This window comes from Seriola dumerili, unplaced genomic scaffold (assembly GCF_002260705.1).
Source record: "Seriola dumerili isolate Sdu_G_001 unplaced genomic scaffold, Sdu_1.0 BDQW01000008.1, whole genome shotgun sequence".
Classification (NCBI taxonomy): Eukaryota; Metazoa; Chordata; class Actinopteri; order Carangiformes; family Carangidae; genus Seriola; species Seriola dumerili.
In genome coordinates this window covers 407393-431892 of record NW_019174263.1, presented here as the reverse complement: position 1 = coordinate 431892, position 24500 = coordinate 407393, and the positions used below count along the sequence as shown (strand labels likewise).

Here is a 24500-nt window from a genome sequence, read left to right as displayed (position 1 = left end):
CAGCAGACAAACCCAGCACATCCCTTGTCCTCATGTGTGACACAGATGTGTTAGACATGTTATTAATGTTTTTACAAAATGTGCTGCTAATTATTTATTTGTGGTTTCCATTGCATGTTAATATTTTTCAAACATTTACAGCACATTTTATGATATTAAATTTTTATACAGTTTCATCTCTAGATTGAAATGAAGGCCTTTGTATCCAGTATGAATCTTTGCAGAGGTCCTTATAAAGTCTAGAAAAGAAGCACAATAATGCAGAAATATTCTACCATACAACTAGAATTGTTTAAAAACTACTGATTTGCCATTTGATATATAAAGTAATAAAATGACTAAAGTGATTCCTGAGATAAAATGACTGTGACAGATTTGCTGTTTAACTGTGGATCAGAGTTACGTTTACTGCCAGGTACACATTCAACTTATTCATCATCTTAATGGCTTTCTGAAGACTCCTACTGGTAATTGTTAAAACCTTATGTAAATATTATTTCTACTGCAGCCTTCATCAGGTCCATATGTTCAGAGTACGCGTGTCAGGAAGATCCACTGCTGATGTATAAATGTTGTGATCTCATCACATCTGTGTGGCAGCACAGGAAGGAGGAGAATGAGGAGCAGAAGGAGAGCAGCCTCTCCTTGGCTGTCTGCTAAAAGAACCAAAGTGATTATTGAAACCTGAAACCACAAAAAAAGATGTTTTTTTTTTCAAAAAGTGACAAACACTCAGTTTCACTGAATTTGATCTAAAAGCTTTGAAACCATCAGAGGATGCTAATCCTTCAGTGGACTTTAAATTAATGAGGTCATAGATGTGACATGTCCAGCCACATCTAAAGGTAAAGCTGTTTACCTGTTCCAAATTGGCAGATTTAACCCTTTAATGACTGTGACAGTTAGCCATCTTGAAAGGGGTGAGATGTCATGAGCACACTATAAAAAAGAACAAGCTGGTTCAACTTGAAATAATTTGTAACCTGCTGACAAACTAAGAAACTTCAGTAGTTTGCACAAATATTCGAGTTCCTTAAACTTAGAATAAATAGTTGGGGTGACAAAGGTGAAGCTAAATAAAAACTTTATACTTTCAGTTTAATCAACAAGGTTTTTTAGTGATACCAAGACGGCATTTCAAATTGTACAAACCTAAATCCTAGTTGAGAGAACAAAACCAGTCAAAACAATAAACTTGTATTGAGTTCTACAAATACAAAAATAAAAGTGGTTTAGATTAAGCATCTTGTTGAATCAATTTATAACTTTTAGTTGTGCCAAAATAATATAAATTGGCTTAACTGAGCATCTCATTTTTTTAAGGCAGCCAGGTTACTTTTTCAGGAATAGTTCATCTAACTTGCAATGTTTAGTTCATTGACAAATTGAAGTGTATAATTTACCCACGCAACTTTAAGTTTCTATTTCTTAACAGTATTGATACATCGACATCATAGAATATTCTGAATACTTTTTTATCAAATTTCAGAACTGACACTGGCCTTTTTGGTATGAACTACCACTTAGTACAACTTACATGTTTCGAAGCTATTAACATTTAGTTAACAAACCTGTTTGCAAAATATCCGTTGTACTGTGTTTTTACCATAGAAGAACAACTTGCAAGGTATAAAAGTACAAACTGTTATATGCATATGGCTTTAAGTGCTGTAGTTATTGCACAGTATGTTACATTGTTAATTGCATAGACTTTTTTCTTTACAAATAACATACTCACCTGAAAGACACTGATGATGTTGCGCTTGATTGTTTACATGAAGAGTGCGGCAGGTTATAAGTGTATGATGCAGCTCATGAGCCAGTTCATGCAGCTAAATCAACTTCCAAAGAAGAGATAGTTTTCAGCTGTTTACAGATTTATTACTTTTAAGGTCCATATAGTCTAAAGGTAGATGTCCATGTGTTGTTTGATTATAAAGCAGGTCTAGGTTCTATATTAATATTGTGAAAGTATCAAAGCGCTCAGTCCACAAAGAAATGCCTAAAGCCTGTATTCAGAAACTGAGCCTTAAAACCACCCGTCAGGAATTCTGGAACTTTGCGATGTCACAACAAAGCAGTCACCAAGTTTCGTCTACCTGGACCCATCATCCAACCTTGCAGGATTTGGTTTCTCTGAGTGTTTACCTGAAATCTGCTATATTTTTATTGGATCCCTCAGAAAACAGTCAGCCAATCAAAACAGGGGCTCAGAGCCTCCTCTCTTCTGATTGGCTCACCGACCTGTTGTTACTAGAGCTCCAGAAAGCCTGAGAGAGGAGATGTAAAACTACATTGAGATGATTTTTGGTTCTTAAAACCACAAATATATCCTGTTATGGATCAACACTTCAAATAAAACACAGAGGAAGAGGAAAATATGGAGCTTTAAGTCTCAGTGTTATCGAGTCTTTGACTTTCTGTCATAGTTTTCACTGACAAATGAACAGCAGCTTTACTTTAAGGATATTGAGTTCTTAACACTTGATATAATACAATAACTTTTTTAACTGTAGTTTTTACAAACTGGCCCTATGTTTGTCAAAAGGTGAACACTGCCTCAGTGAACTCCACCAAGGAGCAGACGGGGTTAAACAGTTCAGAGAGGAGAGGCAGGAAGCCGGTCTTCTTTGTTTGCTGCATCGATAATGTAGCGTCTTTGATGTGGACTTCTGGAGCACAGCGGACTTTGAGAAGTCTCATAGAGTCTGTAGGAGAGCCACATATGCAGAGACACAACACTTCACAACAAGAGCAAGAAAAAACTTCCTTTTAAGGGGCAGAAACCTCGAGCAGAACCCGACTCAGGGTGGGCGGGATCATCTGCCTCAACCGATTGGGTTTGGAGAGAGAGAGAGAGAGAGAGAGAGAAAAAGAACGAGAGAGCAAAGGAAAAGAACAGCATGCAATGATAGTAATATTGATAATAGTGATAGTAGCAGCAGTAACGGCAATAATAATAATGTAATGGTAACTGTAATGCTCCTACTGATATAAGTAACAATGAAAGCTAATAACAGTAATTATAATTATAAATCATAGTAAATTTAGCAGCAGGTGTTGAACTGGATCATGGGGGGAGGGCATGTGTGGAGCTAAGACTTTGGTGCATGACAGTTTGTGGCAAGCATTCGCTCACCCACCTGTCACTTAAAGAGGCCACGCCCTCAATTCTCCATAACTTTAAGCCTTAATAAGATGTAAACAGGTGAGTTATATAAACAGTTGTCATGAAGGAGGAAATTAGCTATTGAGACCAAAAATGTTTTTGTACCAGGCTATGAACATGTTCTGCTCTAAAGTTGGACATTTTAACATGGGAGTCTATGGGGATTGACTCACTGTTGGAGCCAGACTCTAGTGTGCATTAGAGGAACTGCAGCTTTTGGTTCTTAAGTGTTGATGCTACATGTTTCAGTCTGGAGGTTGATGCTTGGTTTGCAGTTGCAAAACTCTAACCCCCCACCCCAACCCTCACCCCCAGACCACTCTGCCAAAGCGTACTCAGTCCACCATGTCACAGAGAGCCAGTCTGAGGACGGAGCTGAGATGGTCCTGGAAACCATGAAGGCCACTGTGGCTGAACCCGTCACCAACACCGCAGCCGCCACCACTACAACTACCACCACCACCCAAACTACTACCACCACCACAACCACCATTGCACCCACTACTATCACCACACAGAACACAGCAGCATCTGAGAGACCGGCGCCGACCATAGTCCTGGTCCTGGACAACTCGAACAACAACAGTCGTCCCACTCTGCATAGAGCCGGTACGTCCTAAACACCCCTCAGTTAACACAGTGTCCTGCTGCAGTAACAGAGGACAAGAGTGTGTAGGTTCACTCTCTCTCAGGTGTGCAAGTTAAATCCTCGACTGGTTTTGTTTTCAGGGAAGATCCTGAACTGTGAGGGGACTCTGGCGTCCATTGAGCAGCCAGAGAAGCAGCACAGTTATGGGAGGAACGAGGGAGCCTGGATGAAGGATCCTCTGGCTAAAGACTCCAAGATCTATGTCACTAACTATTACTATGGCAACAACCTGGTGGAGTTCAGGAACCTGGACAACTTCAAACAAGGTGTGCTTCATTCAGGTCTTTCTATGAAACCCCATCGGCCATTAACCAGTGGATGTTTAAGGTTTGATTGGATTACAACTGTTGATGGTGCCTGTGTTTGATGGTGATGTGATGATGGTTCAATTTCACTTTCAGTTGTCTCATTGCTGAATAGGACTCACGTCAAACAGTCACCTTTATGTTACTTCATTGAATTATTAAATAGTGGCACTTTTATAGTCTTAGCGACCTCACAAAGACTTTTACATACTTTACATAGCCCAGTTTTCCTACATATATATGGCCAGGGTCGGAATTTCACGGCAGCCATGGCCCCTCCCTCTGGCTGTGATGCTCTGAAAAATATTGTATGCCGTAAGGCTACCACGAGCTTTGTGGCTTGCTCCTGTCCTAATATTGAGCATCACTGCTTAAATCAGTGTCATTTTCCCATTTACCCGCTGCTGCCTCTGAACACTTAATGTGCAGGTTTAGTTTCCCCACACGTCTGTGCACTCGTATGATGCTGGAATATCATAACTGATCTCAGAACAGTAGAAGCTGAGATACGGACAGATTGACGAGCTCCTGTCCTTATCAACAGGACACAGTCACGCCCATGGAAGTGACAGAAACTATAGACACAATATTGAACTTTAATAAGTTTACTGTATAAAATGATTGATGTGAGTCACTTGAAAACTGTTCTTACATTCACCTGCTGAAAGTTTTTCTGAAATGAAATATATTTACATATTTATTGATTCTGGTAAATTGATACATGATCACATGATGAACCTTAAAACATGTCTTTTTCATTTATATTAAGTGAAGAATTTATGATTTTCATGTCACTTGTGTTGTTGTTTTTTCTAATTACCAAAGACGGAGATAACGCCGTTTTAGGTTTAAAAAGCCCACCCTTTACTACACTTTTCTTCAGAATCACTTCAGAATACACTTTTATCTGCATCAGTCAGTCTGCATCATGACTCATGTGGACTCATGGGACAACAGACTAACTGTTATTAATATAGAGAGCAAACCACTGTATAACCTTATCTAATCCACTCAGAAAAACAGGCAACAGCTGAGCAATGGAACATTTTCTGTCCAGGCAAACTGAACCTCATCACTACTTGCACCTGGGTTGATGAAGTCAGCGTGACTGTGTACCTGTCTCTTCATGTAATCTGGTTCCAAAACTGAAAGTGTAGGTCTGACCACGCTCTGAAAGCCATAACAAACATTACGGTTGGGTTCATGTCATAGTTACAGACTGAGATGTATCTGTCTTTGAGTATCTGACTCATGTCCCAGTGTATTGGTCTAACTGTGGAATCACCGTGGTTTAATTGATAGCTGTGTTTTCTTTGATAACGCTGCTGACACTGATTCATGCTGAAGATCCAGTGAGCTCAGTGAGACTGATGAGATCTGAGGAAAGCAGGTCTGGGTTGGTGGGAAAATCAACTTCTTCCACCTCCAGATCCACGGAGGAATAGGATTACACCCTCGAAGAGAGTTAAGATGATCTTGGCTTGTTGATGTAGATGTGTTTGGACAACCGGCTTTCTTACATGTGAGGCGTCCTGCAGGGCGGGGGCTCACAGCTGTGCGTGAATGACTGAGGGTCTTGGTGAGTGGCCGGTGATGCCTGCTGTTCCCTGACGTGCTCTGTCCTTTCCTTTCAGCTTGGCACGGTGGAGAGGGATTAAGAGTGTGGGCCGGCCGAAGAGATGGGGATGGGGATGATGGTGGTAGTGTGTGTGTGTGTGTGTGGCGGGGGGGGGTTCTGCTGCACGTTGTTTTTGTCTTTCACTAGGCTTTTCATTTATTATCATTATGTGAATCAGACTTCCTGAGGTTAGAAGGTTAGGACAGCAGAGAGGATGTGAGTAGAAAATGACACCTACAGTCCACCATATGTTTGTTCAGGATCTAACTCCTGAACAAACTGTGTCACTGTCACATGAAGCTAGTGTGTACACAGTCTGGCATTGTGAAAACATATTCATTGGCTCTGTGAGGGGCATACTGTTAGCATAGCATACACAAACCGAATGTATCCAGCTCCTAAAGAGTAAAGATAATGTATAGAGACATCATCCTGCTCATTACATAACTCACTGTTGGAAAATTAACACACATCAGTCATTTCAACTGTTTAAACTGATATTATTACAAGTTAAATCTGCCACAGGTCAACCTCCAAGGACCAACTCATAGAGCTGCGAAGTCGTGTTTCTCAGGCCTGAACATTTAAACTAGATTTCTTATTATGCAGAATAATAATGCATGCCTTCAATGCTATTGCATTGAAGGCATGCATTATTATTCTGCACACTAATGCTGCAGCATTCACACTATTGTTCTTCAAATCTTTATATTTTATTTTTTCTGTGGTCTCTAACTACTCCTTCATACTTTTTGTACAAAATCCATTCAACTATCAAAACGTTTTTTTATTCATAATCATAATAATCATATTCAAAATATTATGCTTTTTTATATTTTTTATTTATTTTTTATTACGTTGCAATTTTTTGCCATTCAAATGAATATAGAGAATGTTTAAATCCTTGAAATTTTCAACCTCTTTAAAATTCAACTACTTCAGCATACTTTCAGCTACAGACTTCATTCAAACTTTAAAATGTTCACAAGAAATTCAGCTATTAAACTTGTATTCAACTTTTTGATATCTTGTACAGTTTTTGGATCGTCACAGTTTTAGTTTCATGCTTTTTTCAGATCATTCTTGAGTTTATAATGGTTGTGTATTTCACGGAATATTCAGGGCTAGCGTGGATGACTGTGTAATCCGTGTAACTCATCCTTACAGCCACATTCGGTGGACACACATAGTTTCTTCCTTAAAAGTAGACCAGATTGTCCTGTTTCATACAAAGTGTCTACCATATCAAAGAGACGAACAGATTTGAACTGGGAGCCTGAAATTGATGGGAGTAACCTCCAACTGTCCCATACAAATTCACAAATTCAGGAGCTGATTTCAGGATAAACCCAGACCTGACCCTTTTTTGTAACTCGCTACTATTTCCACATTTTTTCACACACATACACACACACATGCACACACATGCACGCACACACACACACACACACACACACACACACACACACAAATGGACACATAGAGAGCTAGATGGGTAGACAGACAGATAGGCAGATAGACAGGCAGATAGACACAGTTTCGTTCAGGAAAGATTTGGCTGTTAATTTCAGCTTGATATCTAAGTGACTCCACATTACATCACTCATAGTGATTGGTGGATTACCTTTAACCAGTGTTTTCCAAGTGCTACCTTTTTCAGAGATAAAGAAAGGTAGGCAGCCAGACAGACGGGCAGTATTGTCACCATGGCAACCTCTGAGTTTATGGAGGGAATCCACAGCTAGGTCAAATGACCTAATTAGAGACTCCTCTGATATGTGTTTATGAACCACTTTACTGACATTTCTATCAAAATGCCTCTACAGACTGCTCCAACACTAAATACAATGATTTAAACACCTCTAAACTGTTTTCACTGGAAATATGCCTCAGTCCAGTTGTAATCAGGAAGCATTCGGCAGTTAATTTCAGTTTGTCACTGTAACTGACACAGAAATAGACATAAATACAGACAAGCAGAGAGGCACACAGACAGATAAAAGGCACACAAACAATCACAAACAGACACACACACACACACGCACACAAACAGATACACGTGCGCGAACACACACACACACACACAGAAAGCTTTTTACATGTTAGTACTCATAAAGGGAGACAACATGAAAACAACAGTTCTCAGCTTTTGCAGCTAATAGAGTTCAGCTCCTCCAGTTTAACATTTTGGCATCTAACTTTTCAATGCGCTGTTCATCAGTTAATATGAGATGCTTTTTCAACTATTTTAACATTGTGTCAGTAATCTCCTTCAGGCACATTACGAGTTTTGATTGTACATTTCTTCTTTCTTTGGTTTTTATTTTCAACCAATTTAGGCCATTTGGTTCTCAACTAACCTGGTTTTTCATTTTGTATATTTTGTACAGTTTTGTGCTGTGTTACACCTTACAGTAACTATGCAGGTCTTTTTCAACCATTTCAGGACATTCAACCTCCAGCTTTCAAGTTCTGCGTTTAATCTTCAGCTATTGCTTCAGCAGTTGCTTCAGCTACTTCAGCCATGCTTCAGCTTCTTCAGCATTGCTTTAGCAATCTCATTCAAATCTCAGCATTCACACGCGTTTTCCTCTCTGTGCATGATGTTTTTATTGCTAGAAATGGATTGCTACTATGAGCTAATTATTGTTTCCCACCAACTAAACAAACTTGACAGCTTTCAGACAATGGGCTTAACAAAGCACAGAGACTCACAGAATTTAAATTGTGCCCTTTCAAAGTGGCAGGTTACCATCTAGCCCCATTCACTCTAATGTAAAATGAGAGCAGAAAATCAGGAGGAAACAGAAAAGGAGGCATTTTTAAAATCGCTGCATAGGCCACATTTTTGGCACCACAGACAAACATTTTATATGACTGCGATCAGCAAAGTCTCCTCTCTCAGAAAATCTAAACATTCATGTGATAAGAGTTACGATATTTTACTGACAAGCCTCAGTTCAAGAGGTATATTTCAACTGAATCTCTGTCCCACTCAGTAAAATCTTAGCAGTTAAAATCAACAGGGCAACCTCTGAGTGCAGGAAAGGGGCTACAGAGGTGGGTCAAATGACCTGATTAGAGACTCCTCTGATATCTGTGGTGATTATCAACCACTTTAGTGACATTTCTGTCAAAAGTCCAGCTACACACTGCTCCAGCACTAAATCAGACAATGATTTACACACATTTCAACTGTTTTTACTGTTGTCCTTCCTCATTAGTAGATGAATTTGTCCTGTTTCATACAAAGTGTCTACCCTAGCACAGAGACTAACAGAATTTGAAATTTGACCCTCTAAGTGATGCGATCACCCTCCAACTCTTCCATATACTGCAACACAAATTCAGAAGCTTTTTGGCTCTAGAAACACCTAAACCACATAGAGATGTTCAGGAGAATCTTGTAGAGCTGACCATGTGATAATTTTGCTGATATTATGTACCGTTTTGTATTGAATGGCAAGAGTTTGAGAGGTTCGCTAAACTCTTTTCCCCATAGAATTGTGTGACCTCTGTGTCTTCCACTGCCAGACTCTCTCTCTCTCTCTTACACACACATGTACACGTGTGCACGCACGCGCGCACACACACACACACACACACACACACACCCAAACACCCACACACAGAGATAAACAAAAACAGCCACACTCACACACACACACACACACATATACACACGCACACCCACTCACATGCACACACACAGCCACGTTCTGAAACCCACAGACACAGACACACACATATACACATACTCGCCAACACACAGACACACACACACCCACAGACACACACACGCAAAGACACACACACACACACAGACACACACACATACACACACAGAGGGACACACATACACAGAAAGACAGAAATCTGTTTACAAGTTAATACTCATAGAGAGAGATAGCAGTTCAGAGTGGACAGAACAACAGTAACTACAGCAGCAGACATATTGAATTGAACCTGCTCCATTGGTGTTATACTCCATATCCTCCTTTTACTTTCCTTGGGTTGTTAAGTCCTCCTGCATACTTGTGCTACGTAAACTGTTCAACTATCAAAAGATTCAGCCTCTTCAGCAGATGTATCCCTACTTTCAAGTTTTTGATACCATTAATAATTTTTGAAATAATAAGCTTTTTCTGCAATTTTTTACAATGTAAATGAATGGAGATGATGTTCAACTCCTTCAAAACTTCATGAGTGCCACGGGTGCTCAGCTCCGAGGCACTCCTCTACAGCTAGAATAGCTGAGAGGAGTGCATCTATTAATATTCCTTCGGGCTTATTATTATTCTTCTGCCAAATTTTGGCACGTAACTCGTCCCGCAGCTTTGAGAAAACCCCGGTAATATATACATCAAAACGTGTGTCTTGATCCCGAAAGAGATGCTATGACTTTTGGTGTTAAAATTCCAATTTTTCCCAAAGTTATTCCCAAAATACTGGGAATAAATAATGCATTAGGAATGCATTGGAATTTTCTTTAAAAACCCACAAAATTTCACCTTTTTTCTACAAAATTTCACCTTTTTTCTGAGTCACCCAGCTCTCTCATACCTGCACGTAGAAATGTGATTCAAACTATAAAACGGAGGAAAACTTCTGCTCTCTCCAAAACACAGCAACTGTTTTTACATAACATGTAAACTTTCCAAACTATGAGCACTCAAAGGAGGAGTGGAAATCACTTTTTCTTCAAAGTTGTGACAGCGTCAGTTGGCTAGAGTGCGTGAAGCAGTAAAAAATAACCTTTATTTTTATTTTTAACCCAAGCTCACGGCCAAACCGTAAAAAGGAGACAAATAATTCTTTCTCAAAATGTAGACATAGTTGTTGGGATTCATTAAATGTAACTTTGACAGGCAGGGTCTGCACAAAATTTAAACGGGGGTGCCGAGTCCGGCAGCAATACCTGTCTCACTCTCATTGACACCTAATGTAATCGTCTTTTTTTTTCAAAAGAATCTCACTCTGTCTTCGCACTGAGCTTACTCACTCATTTTAAGGAATATCTGAATAAAATAGAGACTGTAAGAAACTTCTGGCTTCAGTGTCTGTCACGGTGTTTTCGGTTTTTGAAAAGAAGTAACGGTTTTCTCATAATTTGCAATTGTTTTAAGCCATGTAGAAGCCAAATTCTGGGCAGATTTTCACATTGCCATGGCAACGGCAGCTCCTGACCTGTGTGCGTGTGTGCGTGCCTAGCAACCAGATAACCAACTCTCCAAGCTCCGCTAGCTTTACATTAGCCGCATGTTAGGTCTTAAATTACATTTAGTTAGGTCTTAAATATGTAAGTCCATTTACTGCTTCCTTTGTTGCTTTTCTTTTTGTTTTGTTAAATGAGTGAATGAAGTTGTGACGGTCTCCGCTGAGACAGAGGAGAGGAGAAGCTACTAGCCCTCTCTCGCTGTCACTTCTAGTCGCGTTGCTCTCCTCCCCAGTAATGTTAAATTTAGCACCGAAAAAACATAATAGTGGTAATTTGAATAGCGGTTCATGGGATTTATTAACCCTCAGGGGTCCCTCTGTCCTTTTTTGGACATTTTCTTCACTTTTCTTTTTTGATTTGCTGACCATTTTGGCTGTGTTACAGCTGAAGGTATGGATTTCTGCAAGAAAGTGTCTTTTTTGACATATTTTTAAAATCTAATGTCAGTTGCTGTTACAGGTCTATTATACACTGATAACACATTTTGTACCCTCTGGGGTTACTCGCGTCCAAAAAAGGACACACAAAGAAAATGCTATAAAATCATCATATATCAATATTTTTTTCTGCTTTTTTTGCATACATCTCTTAAACCACTTCAGTTCTGCTCAAACCTACCAAATGTTTATTAGTTTTCAGGATTTTAACCCTTTAAATGCCAGTTTGAAGACATGTTGCCTCTTGTTTTATTAAAAAAAAAACAACACAGAATATGAGATATTTCCCACATAATACATGATGGAGGGATGTGACATTGTTTTATATCAGAGTCTTTTATATCAAGACATTTCTCAAAACCAGAATATGATCAGGGTGACTTTTGAACACTGGAAATAAATCATGTACTCATCCCGGCAGTAGCCCCCGTGGCACTCAAAATTTCCCTGGAATTTTCTAGTTGTCTTTGAAATTCAACTTCTGGAGCATACTTTCAGCTACAGACTTCATTCAAACTTTAAACTGTTCACAAGACTTTCGGCTATGAAGTGATTACTCAGCTTATTGATATCTTTACTTAAAATTTTTACTGTTTAGGATGAAGTTCATCTTTCTGTTACTTATACAAATGATTACTTCTTCACATTTTTAAGTCATTTTATTCCTACTTCCACCTTTGGCAGTAAATAATTTAGCTTTCAATTGTTTCAACAACATGATTCACTTTTGCAGCTAATGGACTTCAGCTCTTCCACTTTAACATTTTGGTATTACATTTTTTAAAAAACTGCACAGTTAATATGAGCTGCTTTTTCAACAATTTTAGCATTGTGTCAGAATCTCCTTCAGGTGTGACATTAAAAGTTTTGCTTGTACATTTCTTCTTATTTATGTTTTTTTCAGCCAATTTAGGCCATTTAGCTTCCAACAGCAACTTAGGCCTTTTTCAACCATTTTCAACCTCCAACTTACAATTTCTGCTTTTAATCTTCAGCCATTACCTGAGCTTCTTCAGCATTGCTTCATCAATCTAATTCAGCTCTCAGCATTCACACTATTGTTATTCATCTTTATTATTATTATTATTACACCTTTTTACCGTCTCTAACTATTCCTTTGGTTTGGGTGTGTATCGCATGGAATGTTCGAGTCTAGAGTGGATGACATCATGGCTAGAGTGGGATAAGCTCTAGAACTCCTCTGAAAAAATTCTGTTTAACTCGTCCTCACGGCCACATATTTCAATCTTCACACATCATGGCTTCCTCAATACCCTAGCACAGAGACTTACAGAATTTGAACATGAGCCTTAAAGTGATGGAAATCCCCTCCACTTCTCCCATTACCTGCAATACAAATTCAGCAGCTGCAGTAACATTTTTCTGTAACTCGCTCCTTTGTCCACATTTTTGGCTCTAGAAACGCCAAAACCAGATATGCTGTGCACGTAGGTCTTGTGCCGGTCATGGTTAGCTCATAGTTCTGATAGGAGTGACCGTTTTTTCACAAATAGCAGTCGTTTGGATGGCTCAGCGGGCCAAAATCAACCTGAGTCAGCTCTGCGTCTTCCAGCTACACACAGGTGTTGGAACCAGCTTGTTCAGAGATTCTTTGATATCTGTGATGTTAACAAACACAGCCACACACATATATACACACACACACACACATATATACACACGCACACACACACACACACACACACACACACACACACACACACGCAGAAAGCTGTTTACAAATTAGTGCTCTAGAGAGAGATTACAGTCAGACTGGACAGCAAATACAGCAGCAGACATATTGAATTTACTTTGAACTTTGAGCTACAGGAACTGTTCAACCATCATAGTAGGTCTCCCATAGACTGCAATACACACACACACACACACACACACACACACACACACCACCACCACCACCGTCACGACCCCCACCCTTCACCCCCACCAGCCCATTTGTATCACTGAAGGTGGGCTAAACAGAAACACCTCTGTGTAATGTAATATACACTACATCCTCCACAGTGATCAATTGAATCAACAACTGTCTAGAATTATTTTAATATTAAATTGCCAACTGAGTATTAGTAATTATCAGGTGTATGCTCAGGCTCCAAAGTGCCTAACTACAATTAATTGGTTAATTACATTGCTGTTCTCGCCTGGGAACTGATATATCTGGTAATCTGAAGATGTTATTTAATTTTATAGTTTTATCATATATTATTATTATCAACCTACAACATGTTTAAACCTCCCTCCCCATTTTCAAATGTAACACAGTAACCCATTTACCAAGAAACAGTTTAACTTAACACTTTAACTTACTTTGTACTTTTATCTGAGAACATTTTTACACAGTGATTTACTTCTACAGATGTTTTTTCACTAATAGTAGTGACACCGTTCACATGTTGACGTTCTGATGTCAGTGTGGTGTCCCATCTCCAGTCAGTTTCTGCTCCTGGTAGAGCTATTGCTGCTCGGTCTGAACACAGTTAACATTGCTGTTTTTTTCATCACAGTCTCTTACTACCTGCTGTACATTTAAACTTACACTAGTTCTGCTCCAGCACTCAGGGCTCTCTGCTCCTTTTAGCAACTTTCACTAACTCAGCAGTTGTTTACAATGCTGTTCAGATCTGCTAGTTACTTTAGCTTAGCAGTTAGCACTAGCTTCTCTTTCTCTCCCTCTCTCTCACTTGCTCGGTGTAGTGTTGATGTAACTTCAGTGTAGAGGATTGTGATGTTTATTACATCTTCAGCGATGTCTGCTGTCTTACTATAGGCACAGTTCCACTCGCCAACTGGAACTAACTGCGAACCCTGACTGCCATCCCTGAAAATTTCCCTCAAAAAAGTCAGACAAATTAGCAAGCTTCACACTGACTCAATGATGAGAAACACTCCATTGTCATGTCTCCATTCTACAACACCGTCTGGTGGCTATTAGCATGTAGTTTAGTTCTGCTGAGGGCTGGTAGTCTTAAACTTAGCTCTTAAGAAACTGAGATAACAAGCTGCTGTACCATGTTACATCATTATGTAATTCATGGAAGGGGCTGATAATGAAAGAAAGCAAATGGCCCTAAGTGTAGTAATTATTAGTAATAGCATGATGACACTTTGTTGTTTTTATGTGTTTTGGTGGCCGAGTTTATTACATAATTTTTATTGCTTTCAAATCTAACTTTTGTTTTTATGAGAAAGAATTTACTTCTTGTACATTTAAAAGTTACATTTTGCTTAAACGTTCAAGTCAAAGTCTTGACAAGTGACAAGTGTGTACCTTGACCTAGATGTACAGGTTGTTTTAAATAAACTTACACAAATAAAAAATCAGATATTTGCAGAGTTGTTTTTATCATGGTGAAAAACATTGAGTTAACTGTCTGCTACCACAGCGCTAATACAGCTGCTGTATCCAGTGAAGATGACATGGATACGTCACTTGCGTCTGATTGGTTAGTGCGTAACAAAGAGCAAAAAGAAATGAGGTAACATGTAGATGTCAGGCTGAATGACTGAAGAAAAAACAATGGTATCAAATCTGTTGATCAGTGTCAGAGAGCCAAGTCATTAAGTGTTAATTTTATCAAGTTACACAGGAAGTAATACAGTTCTGATACATGGTGTTAGTGGGCTCATGTTGACACAGTGTGATGTCCTATAAGTCTGTAAAGCAGCAGAAGCCTGAAGTGTGTTTATTACTCAGTGTTAGTGGTGAGCAGAGCAGCAATTGGAGGAACTGGACTCACGCTGGAAGCTACTGGCACTACAACAGTAGAATGTATTGTACCCAAACCTCATAATAAATAGTTAATGCTAACATAATGTTCTTGTTTATCCCAGGCCGCTGGAGCAACCTTTTCAAACTGCCTTACAACTGGATAGGAACAGGCCACGTGGTTTACAATGGAGCCTTCTACTACAACAGAGCCTTCACCAAGAACATCATCAAGTACGACCTGAGGATGCGATACGTGGCAGCCTGGACGCTACTGCACGACGTGGTTTACGAGGACACCACCCCCTGGAAGTGGAGGGGCCACTCGGACATCGACTTTGCGGTGGATGAAAGCGGCCTGTGGGTGATCTACCCCTCAATGGACTATGACTACAACCAGCAGGAGGTGATTGTCATCAGTAAACTGGATCCTGGAGACCTGTCCTTGAAAAAGGAGACCACCTGGAGGACCGGTCTCAAGAGGAACTCTTATGGGAACTGCTTCATCATCTGCGGCGTCTTGTACGCCGTCAATGTGTACAACCAGAAAGAAGGTGAGGTGAACTATGCTTACGACACCCACACCAACACTGAAGCCATCCCACGCCTGCCCTTCACCAATGAGTACTCCTTCACCACGCAGATCGACTACAATCCCAAGGAGAAGGTTTTGTACGCCTGGGACAATGGCCATCAGCTGACATATCGGGTAAACTTTGTCGACCAGTGAGCACAGTGAGGTTGTGACACAGATAAGCTCAAATAGGCCTGCCAGTCTGGCACCTACAGGAAGAAGAAGCTCAGTATTTGACAGCCTACAAACAGGCATATTGGACTAAACAGGACAAAGGATGAATCTACACCAGCCTTCCAGTACCAATGCATGCTATTCAAACAGCTGACCTCACAGTGGACCAAACATACATGCCTCAAAGATGTATTGGGATGTGTTTGTACAGTATGTCAATAGAATGAGACAAAAACAGTGGAAATAATCAAACAGGTTGAGTTAAAGCTGAGAGTTTAGAGTCATACAGATTTCTTTTATGTTCGTTTATTATTATTCGTTTATGAAATGTCAGCAGGCTGGTTAACAAGCAGAGAGATGAAGGGTGTGTTTAAAGCAAACACAGCCCCTGTTGGTTTCTGACACTTTGACGCCTGCATTTTGGATTTATTCAGATGTCAGTAGATGCTGGTAGTTTCTGAGGCCTGCCAGTGGTATGAGCAGCAGCAGAGAGAGGTTAACTAATCAAGCAGAAACTTTAAGTGTTAACATCCTTACTTCATTATGTCATTAATCTCATTATAAAACATATATGGCCTTATATGGTCTTGGTTGCTGTAGTTCTTCCTCCTGATAGTGAAGTGATGCTCTCCTAAAACAGCCACAGTGTAAAAGATGGTGGGAAACACTACTTGTTTTGAGTCAGTCATGCTAGATGAACTTTATAATGCATTTTTACACAAAAAGATTTTGTACCCAGTTTCTTGACAACCACTTTAGACAGGAGGAGAAATGGTTACAGCGACCAGTAAATCCATTTGGCCATGTGGTTTTGTATCAAAACAGACCTGGGAAATAAGTTGGGCTGATATTCAACAACATTGCAATAATATCGAATACTGCAGTGTTTCCAATTGCATTTGCAATATCTCTCATAATCTTGAAAATATACCCCCTCAGCGATGAAATTGTATATCACGATAATTGGAATATATTATTTAAATATAAATAAAGTCAATAGTACCAGACCATGACACCCTGCAGCCCAACTACATTTGGGCGTTTTACTAGCAGCAAACCGTCTTCACAGTGCTGACCTTTCAGGACAGGAGAGAACAAAACGGAGGACGCTATCACAGATTAGCATTAGTGTTTCATTTTTGTTTAACCCTCCTCTCAGTCAGTGCCCAAGTGCTCTTTTGACCACAAGTGTGACTGTGTAGCTATATAAAACCCTAGCAATTAGCTTACCTGATACAGTAGTTCACCAGCTAACCCTGCAGGTAGTCTCTATGTCACCAAACCTCCAGCACTGGCATTTTCTTCAGGACATGTGGTTTCTGATGTGAGAGGTGTTGGATTATAATGTTTTCTCTGAACACCTGTAGGAATACAGTTGGTAAGTTCCTTGTTGGCAAGCAGGATTTGAGTGCTCTACCTGAACACTGGTCTCTATTTATTTATTTTTTCTAGTTTTTGGGGTTTTTAACAGGAAATTAAATATATTCAGCCACAGTTGTTGACACTTGGTTTGAATTTTTAAGCTTTAAGAAAAATAGCCTAACAAGCTAATGTATTAGATTATGCAGCATGGCTGGATTCAGTAATCATTTAGGCTTCCTAATCTTAGACACCAAACAGTTTTTACAGAGCGGGTGTTACTTGGCTCCGCACCCTGGCATTTAACTCAACCAAGGAGATTATTTCTTCTGATAACTGTTTGTCAAACTAAACTATTAGCTGTGGTTTCACTTGTCCATCTACTCCATCCTATCACCAAGCACTTTGACCATGATTCTGCTTTGTTTATTATTCCGGCCTCCTGATGCTTCCTGTCTCTTTACCATAGATATTGTTTTGAGGAATGTGTTGAATATAATATGAACTCCAAAAAATACACTTTTATACTTACATGAATTCATTTGACTATTAATATCATACAGAGTTCCATGCATCTTGTTATATTTCTGTTGTTGTGTAAAAGTATGCAGATTTTGCCACTACATTTGTTGTAATTATTGTGAATTTGAACATTTTCACCTCAGTGCAAATTAAGAAGCGCGATCAGTCATGCTAACACAACAGCTGCCTGTTCCATGTCCAACAATGGACGCCATAAACCATCAATGATTTAATGTCTGACAGTGACAGCAGAACTGTGTGAGACACATAGTGGCGATGATAAGCTTTAACATATGTATTCTGTTATAGCACTTCATAGTGTTGCTTCAGTCTCATACACATTTCATTATTCACAACTGAATTATTCTATTCTGTCAAGTTTGTTGATAAAAGACATGCTGATTGCAATAAAGAATTTTGGTCAATTGCAAAGTCTTTTACTTAAATAATGATGTAATGAAATGTAGCACAACACTTGAAAACAACTGTGTGTGTGTCTGCTATGAAATAATATTTCCATGGTAAAAGTCTGTCCTGTAAGTCAATCTGCAGTGGCGCAGTAAAGCCACGCAAGCAGAACTGGCCCTGCCCGCCTCCTGCTGAAGGGATGATGACGGTGACTCATTTCTTCTCATGAGCTGTGTTTAGCTGTGGGGTAGAGGTCACCATGCTCTGCCTGATCTCAGTCCCAAAATATCCTAAAGAAGCAGCTCTGGGTCGTGGTCATACAGGCACGGCTGTCTCATTTCTTGGCCGGGGATTTGAGAATCTTCAACTTAAGCTCCAAGTTATGCAACTCTGGAGGAAGAGGCTGAAGTAAACCCAGAGCTGAATGGTGGGTTTGGTGAGTCCCTTTATGTGGGCCTCATTAAAGAAAATCAAATCCCCTCTTCTATTTAAAGAAGAGCTGCGTGGACTTTTTTACACTCAGATAATGAGGTTCATTAATGAGTGTATAACAAGTCAGTGGGTCTCATGAAGGCATCACTAATGGTGTTACCAATCATGAATTCTGTCACGAAATGTTTACATGTTGTTGTAATGGAACAATGTAGTCCACGCTGGCCGTGGTGATGAACACTGACAATTCACATGACCTGTGCTGCTTCAGTCCCGGCACCTTATGGCCAATACAAAAGCTCTCCTGTTGTTAAACCAGGACTCAACTTGATCTTGTTCACATCAGCAGGGCCTCACACTCATCATATACCATTATGTTCTCACAGTGGCCAGGATGTAAAGCCTTTGTCCCCATTTTACATGCCACTATGTCATGTTCAAGAAGTAATTGGGTTAATGTAGGAAGGCGCTCTCCTCCTCCCCCTCCCCAACACAGGCCTTTACAATACTAAGGTTATTTTCTCCCACTGTGGGACCTTCCAGTGCATCATCGACCCACATGCATGTACAGATATACACCCAGCACTGCAGTTACTCATCAGGACCTGTGTATTGGTCTGATTATGAAGCAAAGGCCCACACATTCAGCCAAGACCACAGCAGAGTCCTGAGCTGTGGACTGGAGTCACATGATTCAAATTCAAGTTAGAGTCTGATGAATCTGACGACTTCAGACTCGGATCAGAAAAGACTTTAACACCATGGACTAGTGACTTCACTGTATGATTTTATTATATTATCATAATAGCTAATTAACATTAATATCTTAGAGGTGCTGTTTATAAGTTTCCTCTGCTGCTGAACGTGGTTTCTTGTCAGGAGCAGTTGGTGGTGATTATCACTTTTTACAAGAGCTTCAGCCATTGTTGTCATTATAAGGCAAAATACATCCTCTGAGTAGTTCAAAGTTCAAAGTGTGTTCCTGCAGTACCGGACACTGCAGTTCCAGGGCTGGAATTTTAGGACAGCAATTTCAGGACCCAAATTGTGATAAGACAGGTCGGGGCTAGCTGGTTAGCATGCTTACTTCAGTAGAAGAAAAGACGTGATAGAAACGAGATTTAACATTGTTGTTTGTGTCCACGTCTGCAGACAGCTGTTGTTGTATAAAGGAATGAGGTTTCACGCTGAACTTACAATGTTTCTTCTAGACTGGTCAGTAAACAGCTGCTCATGCTAATGTTAGCTATGTAGCAATAGCTAAACTTACAGATAGCTCCTCTAAATGACTTAACAAAAAACTAAAATGCAACTTTTGTTCTGTCGTCTCCTCTGCAGCCTGTGTCTTCCCTGATCCTGATCACAGCTGTAGACTTGGCCTACACTAAAGTTGTTTCAAAATAAAAGTATGTGTTACCACTTCCCTAACATTTCAAGATAAAACAAAACACCTTCAGTCTTCTACCTAAGTATGGCGCTTATGGTTTAATTTCTCCTTAGCTGATGGGGTTACTTAAGGCTGTTGCACAGAATCTCTTAAAAGTTTTCCTTAGTTAAGGAAATAGTAGGTATTTGCAACAGTGAAAGAGATTTTACAGCAGTAACATTCTTCTGCATCGTTAAAGGGTGTCTCCGGGTCAAGTTAATTTCCTTCATTTAAACTCTGTCATGTTGCACACAAGAGTCAGAGATACTTTTAGTTTTTTTCCTTACTTTGGTCACTAAGGTCTTTTGTGCAACAGTTTAACTGACTTTAAGTGATTTCTTAAATACTTAAGAAGTAGTTCTCTCAAACACTTGGTGGATAAAGGGAAGCGCTGCTTGCTTGAAATGAACTTTTGTCCTTTGCCTGTTGTCAGTTACTTGCTCCACTGCATTTTAAGGCATTTTTTTTTGTATTTTTAGAGAAAACCTTAAATCCCTAAATGAACAATTTAAGGAAACCTTAAGAACAAGACTTAAGGTTGTTTTGTGCAACTGTTTTTATTTTAAGGAAACCTTACCTCTGACTTTAAGGAAAATCTTTTTGTGCAACCTGCCCATGATACTGACTGTATAAATTAGTTATAATATTAAACATAGTGAGTCAACTTAACTACAAAAATATGAATGAAATGAATTTGCTCTGTTGCGTGACACTGATAAGAGCTGCCAGATAAACTCTCAGTCTGGGTTTTGGTTTTGACAGTCTGGATCGGCACTGATCCTGGTTCCTGTCTCCATTAAAAAATATGTATGTGGTGTCATTTCTTGTCATTTTCACACTAAGCACTGATTTGAACTTTTTGACTTCACATCCCAGGTCTCTGACTTTTGGTCCAAAAGACTTGAGACTTAATGTGGTACTGACCAAAGATCATGTGTGTGGTACAAGAAGCATCACTGTAACATCTGTGACAGTCCCTGCTTGAGTGTGTCATGGGCAGTTACTGTGCTGTTGTGTCTTTTGAAGGTAAGTGGAAGGAGGTGATCACAGCAGCCAGATTTGAAGCACCATGGGCTGTGCGCTCCCAGGGCATATAGGCACGGGCTCACATCGCTCTTCCCTCTCCCTCACCTGGACTCATTCCTGCCAGCATCGGCATGTTTTCTTTTCTTTGGCTTTTGTTTTCGTTTTGCTCTACAACATCCTACAATTCACTACATTCACATTACTGATATTACTGTCTGTCACACTCCAATTTGTATTTGTCTCTTCAGTTTATTCATTTTTATAAGAAATGTTCTAATCAACTATCATCTGTTGTGTCCATTCCCTAATATGTCGTTGCCTAGGAGCCAGGCTATGACACATCATTTTGATATCACATGAAGACTGTGTGTCTTAGTAAGTAAATGAGCTGACCTGGCGATGCAGATGGCTGAGAGAGCACAAATGTCAGTCTGATGAGGCAGGGGTGAGGGTGAGACACTCAGATGCGGAGGAGGAACCAGTGTGAAAGAATTTATTCAAACAAAAAAACCAAAGTCCATACATGAGCAGAAGCCGCCGACAAAACAGACACCAAACCTCATAACCAACAATGATCCCACAAAGACAAGACAGAGCAAGGGCTTTTTAAAGGAACGGAACTGATTAACGATGGAGAACAGGAGGGGAAGCAGACACAGGTGGGACACATCAGGGATGATTAACCAAAGGAAGCAAAACTAGAACTCAGACACTGGGGCGAAACGACTATCAAAATAAAACAGGAAGTGCACGGGTAAACAGAGCACAAGACAGGGAAGACTACACTAGACACTGGAAATACCCAAACCAGAAATACACAAAACCCAGAACAGAAACCCAAAACACAGAAAACTAAATCATCAAGAAAGTCCAAAAAAAGTCCAAAAAACCAAAACCCTGGAGCCTCTAAGCTGAGATCATGACAACAAATGCACACAACACAACCTAACCAAATGCCCTATTGGCAGCATTTGTCTGTGTAGTCATGCTGTGTGTATTTGCAGCACATGATGTTTTCTTGATTTGATCGTGTTTTATCTATTTGCATAAATTTCAGTATGAGTCCACAAAACACGGGAATTGAGACCTCCATTCATTTCCTGTTTGAACCCAATAGTCACCTTGTTTTTTTTTAACCATTTCACAACCTTCACTGCATGTTTTATCATTGTGATGACAAAGGTCCTCTAACCTAAACTAAGTGCTTATTTTAACCAAAACTACAATCTTTTCCTAAACCTAACCAAACCCTGACCATAAAATTAACCATGTGTTTATCATTGTAATCACAGTGACGAAGATCTGGTACGCCACCGCTGGTAGACTCCATGAATTTATTATTGTAACCATGGCAACGAAGGTCCACTACACTGGCCACCATAGTGCCTCTAGGTGAAGAGACACTCCTATGGGTCGTATCAGAGGGTTGGGGCAAATGACCTACAGTGGACTGCTCCTTCTAGTTGTTTTATACAGCTAGTAGCTCAACATAGATAAACAGCTGCCAAACACAATGTTCACGAGCCAGGAAGCAAACGCCTCACTCCTTCATAGACAATTGATTGTAATAAACAAAGGACAGAGAAGACCTGAATGTCTCTACACTAGTACAGTACAGTTACTGTATGATTACAACACAGCTGGTCAGTAAGTGCTAACATTAGCAATCAGCCGAATGACAAGTAAATGATATGCTCCTACTGTCATACACTAGCATGTAACATTACTGTAAATTAGCATCACTGCAACACCAGAATGACTTCCTGTTAGCATCAATCTGCACATCATCACACTAACACTGTGCATAAACAGTAAATGTAACTCATTTATACATATATAAGTATAGGTATATGTGTTAAACAACCAGAACTTGAGAGGGGCATGAGAAAAGTGTAGGACACAGGAGAAGCTTTCACCATGCACACATGTGCTTCACACTACCTGTTTACTACAGGTTTCCTATCCTACAATGCACAGCATGTCTCTTGCAGTGTTTCAAATAAAAGTCCATCATGAGTTTAATGTAAATCAATGTGCTCAATCTGGATAATATATTTCAATATGAATTATAGTAAACTACAACAGGCAATGTGCATTAACCTTCTTCACTGACTTAAATCAGATAGAACATACAGTATCTGCTCTTTCAGGTCTTTCAGGAGGAGTTGTTGCTTTGACTTCATGAAAGTTTAGGACTCAATCCAGAGTCAGTCTTCACAGCCCAGACTTGAAACAAAACAAAACAACAGGTGACATGATGATGAAATGGATTTCTGATTTGCTGCTGATCACACTACAGCTCTCCTTCTGCCTCATATTTCTACTAGGGCTTAAAACATAAGTGTAAATCTCTGCAGTATGACAGGTTTTATTAAATGGATCTTACAGAGATTAGCAGGATTCTGTATGTTTTATATTTGGAGCAGTCCTCAACAGCATATTGCAAACACATTAGTGCTCATAGTTAAGTATGCTTTAACAGAAATGGGACTCGTGAAAGCTCTACTCATTCTGCTGAACACAAAGTAGAGGACATCAATGTGATTTTAATTAAGACAGAGCTTCTTCCTGTAACATTTACTCAAAGAAAGAGTTGGCTGAACAGGATGTATGAGCAAAGTGAGGACAGCACCTCCTCTTTAAAGCTGCATGGAAACCTATCAATCTGTCAATCTGCTGAGCATTATAAGATCTCATTTGTAAAATCAGGCCTGAGGGTCCAATACTCAATAACAAACCAATTATGAAGTGCGCCTCTCCGAGCTGGTCTATGAGAGCTGGCACACACTCAATAATGTCTCATGCTCTTTGCAGAGGGGGCTTTCCTGAGGTCCACCAGAGACGGTCATTGTATGAGACACAATGGAGGCCTTTGGAGATGAAGAAGGAGGAATGATTGTGTTGGGACCTCACATCAACATTCTGTAGCAGACGCATAGACACAGATGCCCAAAACACCTACAGATTTTAGCATGTGATCGAGGGAAAAATGCTGCAGCACATAAACAATCCTCAACAAAGATTATTCATTCCTCCAAATACATTCCTGATGAAGTGATGAAGTGATGAAGCAATGAACTCTTGTCCCTGCTGGGTCTGAATATGAGGAGATAACAGGTAGTCTGGAAAATATAGAGAGCAAGTAAAACACCCAATAGAATCTGAGTCTTCAGAAGAGATAAAAGATATGTTTTTAGTGTTTTGGTAGTCTTCACTATGGTGACAGGAAAATAAAAATGTCAACAAACAGGAACAATGCAACATCTGGACAACCTCTGTAGTGTTTTATCTTGTGAAGATGCAATTCTTAGAGATATAGTTAGATACAGATATGTGATTGGGAAGGTAAATATAATAAATATAATTAACACTGCTTCACATTCATACAGTACCATACACTCAAACCAGCCTGCAGCCATAGCCAGTGTGCTGCCAGAGCCCGGCTCAAGCAGCTGC

General features: G+C 39.8%; 1 protein-coding gene across 1 annotated transcript in view; it reads left to right on the top strand.

Moving 5' to 3' along the window:
• Window positions 1-18141, top strand: part of olfml2a (olfactomedin like 2A) — a 33731-nt gene extending 15590 nt beyond the window's left edge. The window contains exons 6-8 of the mRNA XM_022746615.1: window positions 3485-3778; window positions 3899-4084; window positions 15249-18141. Coding sequence (XP_022602336.1) covers window positions 3485-3778; window positions 3899-4084; window positions 15249-15853 — 1085 coding nt within the window. The 3' untranslated portion in view covers window positions 15854-18141. The remainder of the gene's footprint in view (window positions 1-3484; window positions 3779-3898; window positions 4085-15248) is intronic.
• Window positions 18142-24500: the final 6359 nt, after the last annotated feature.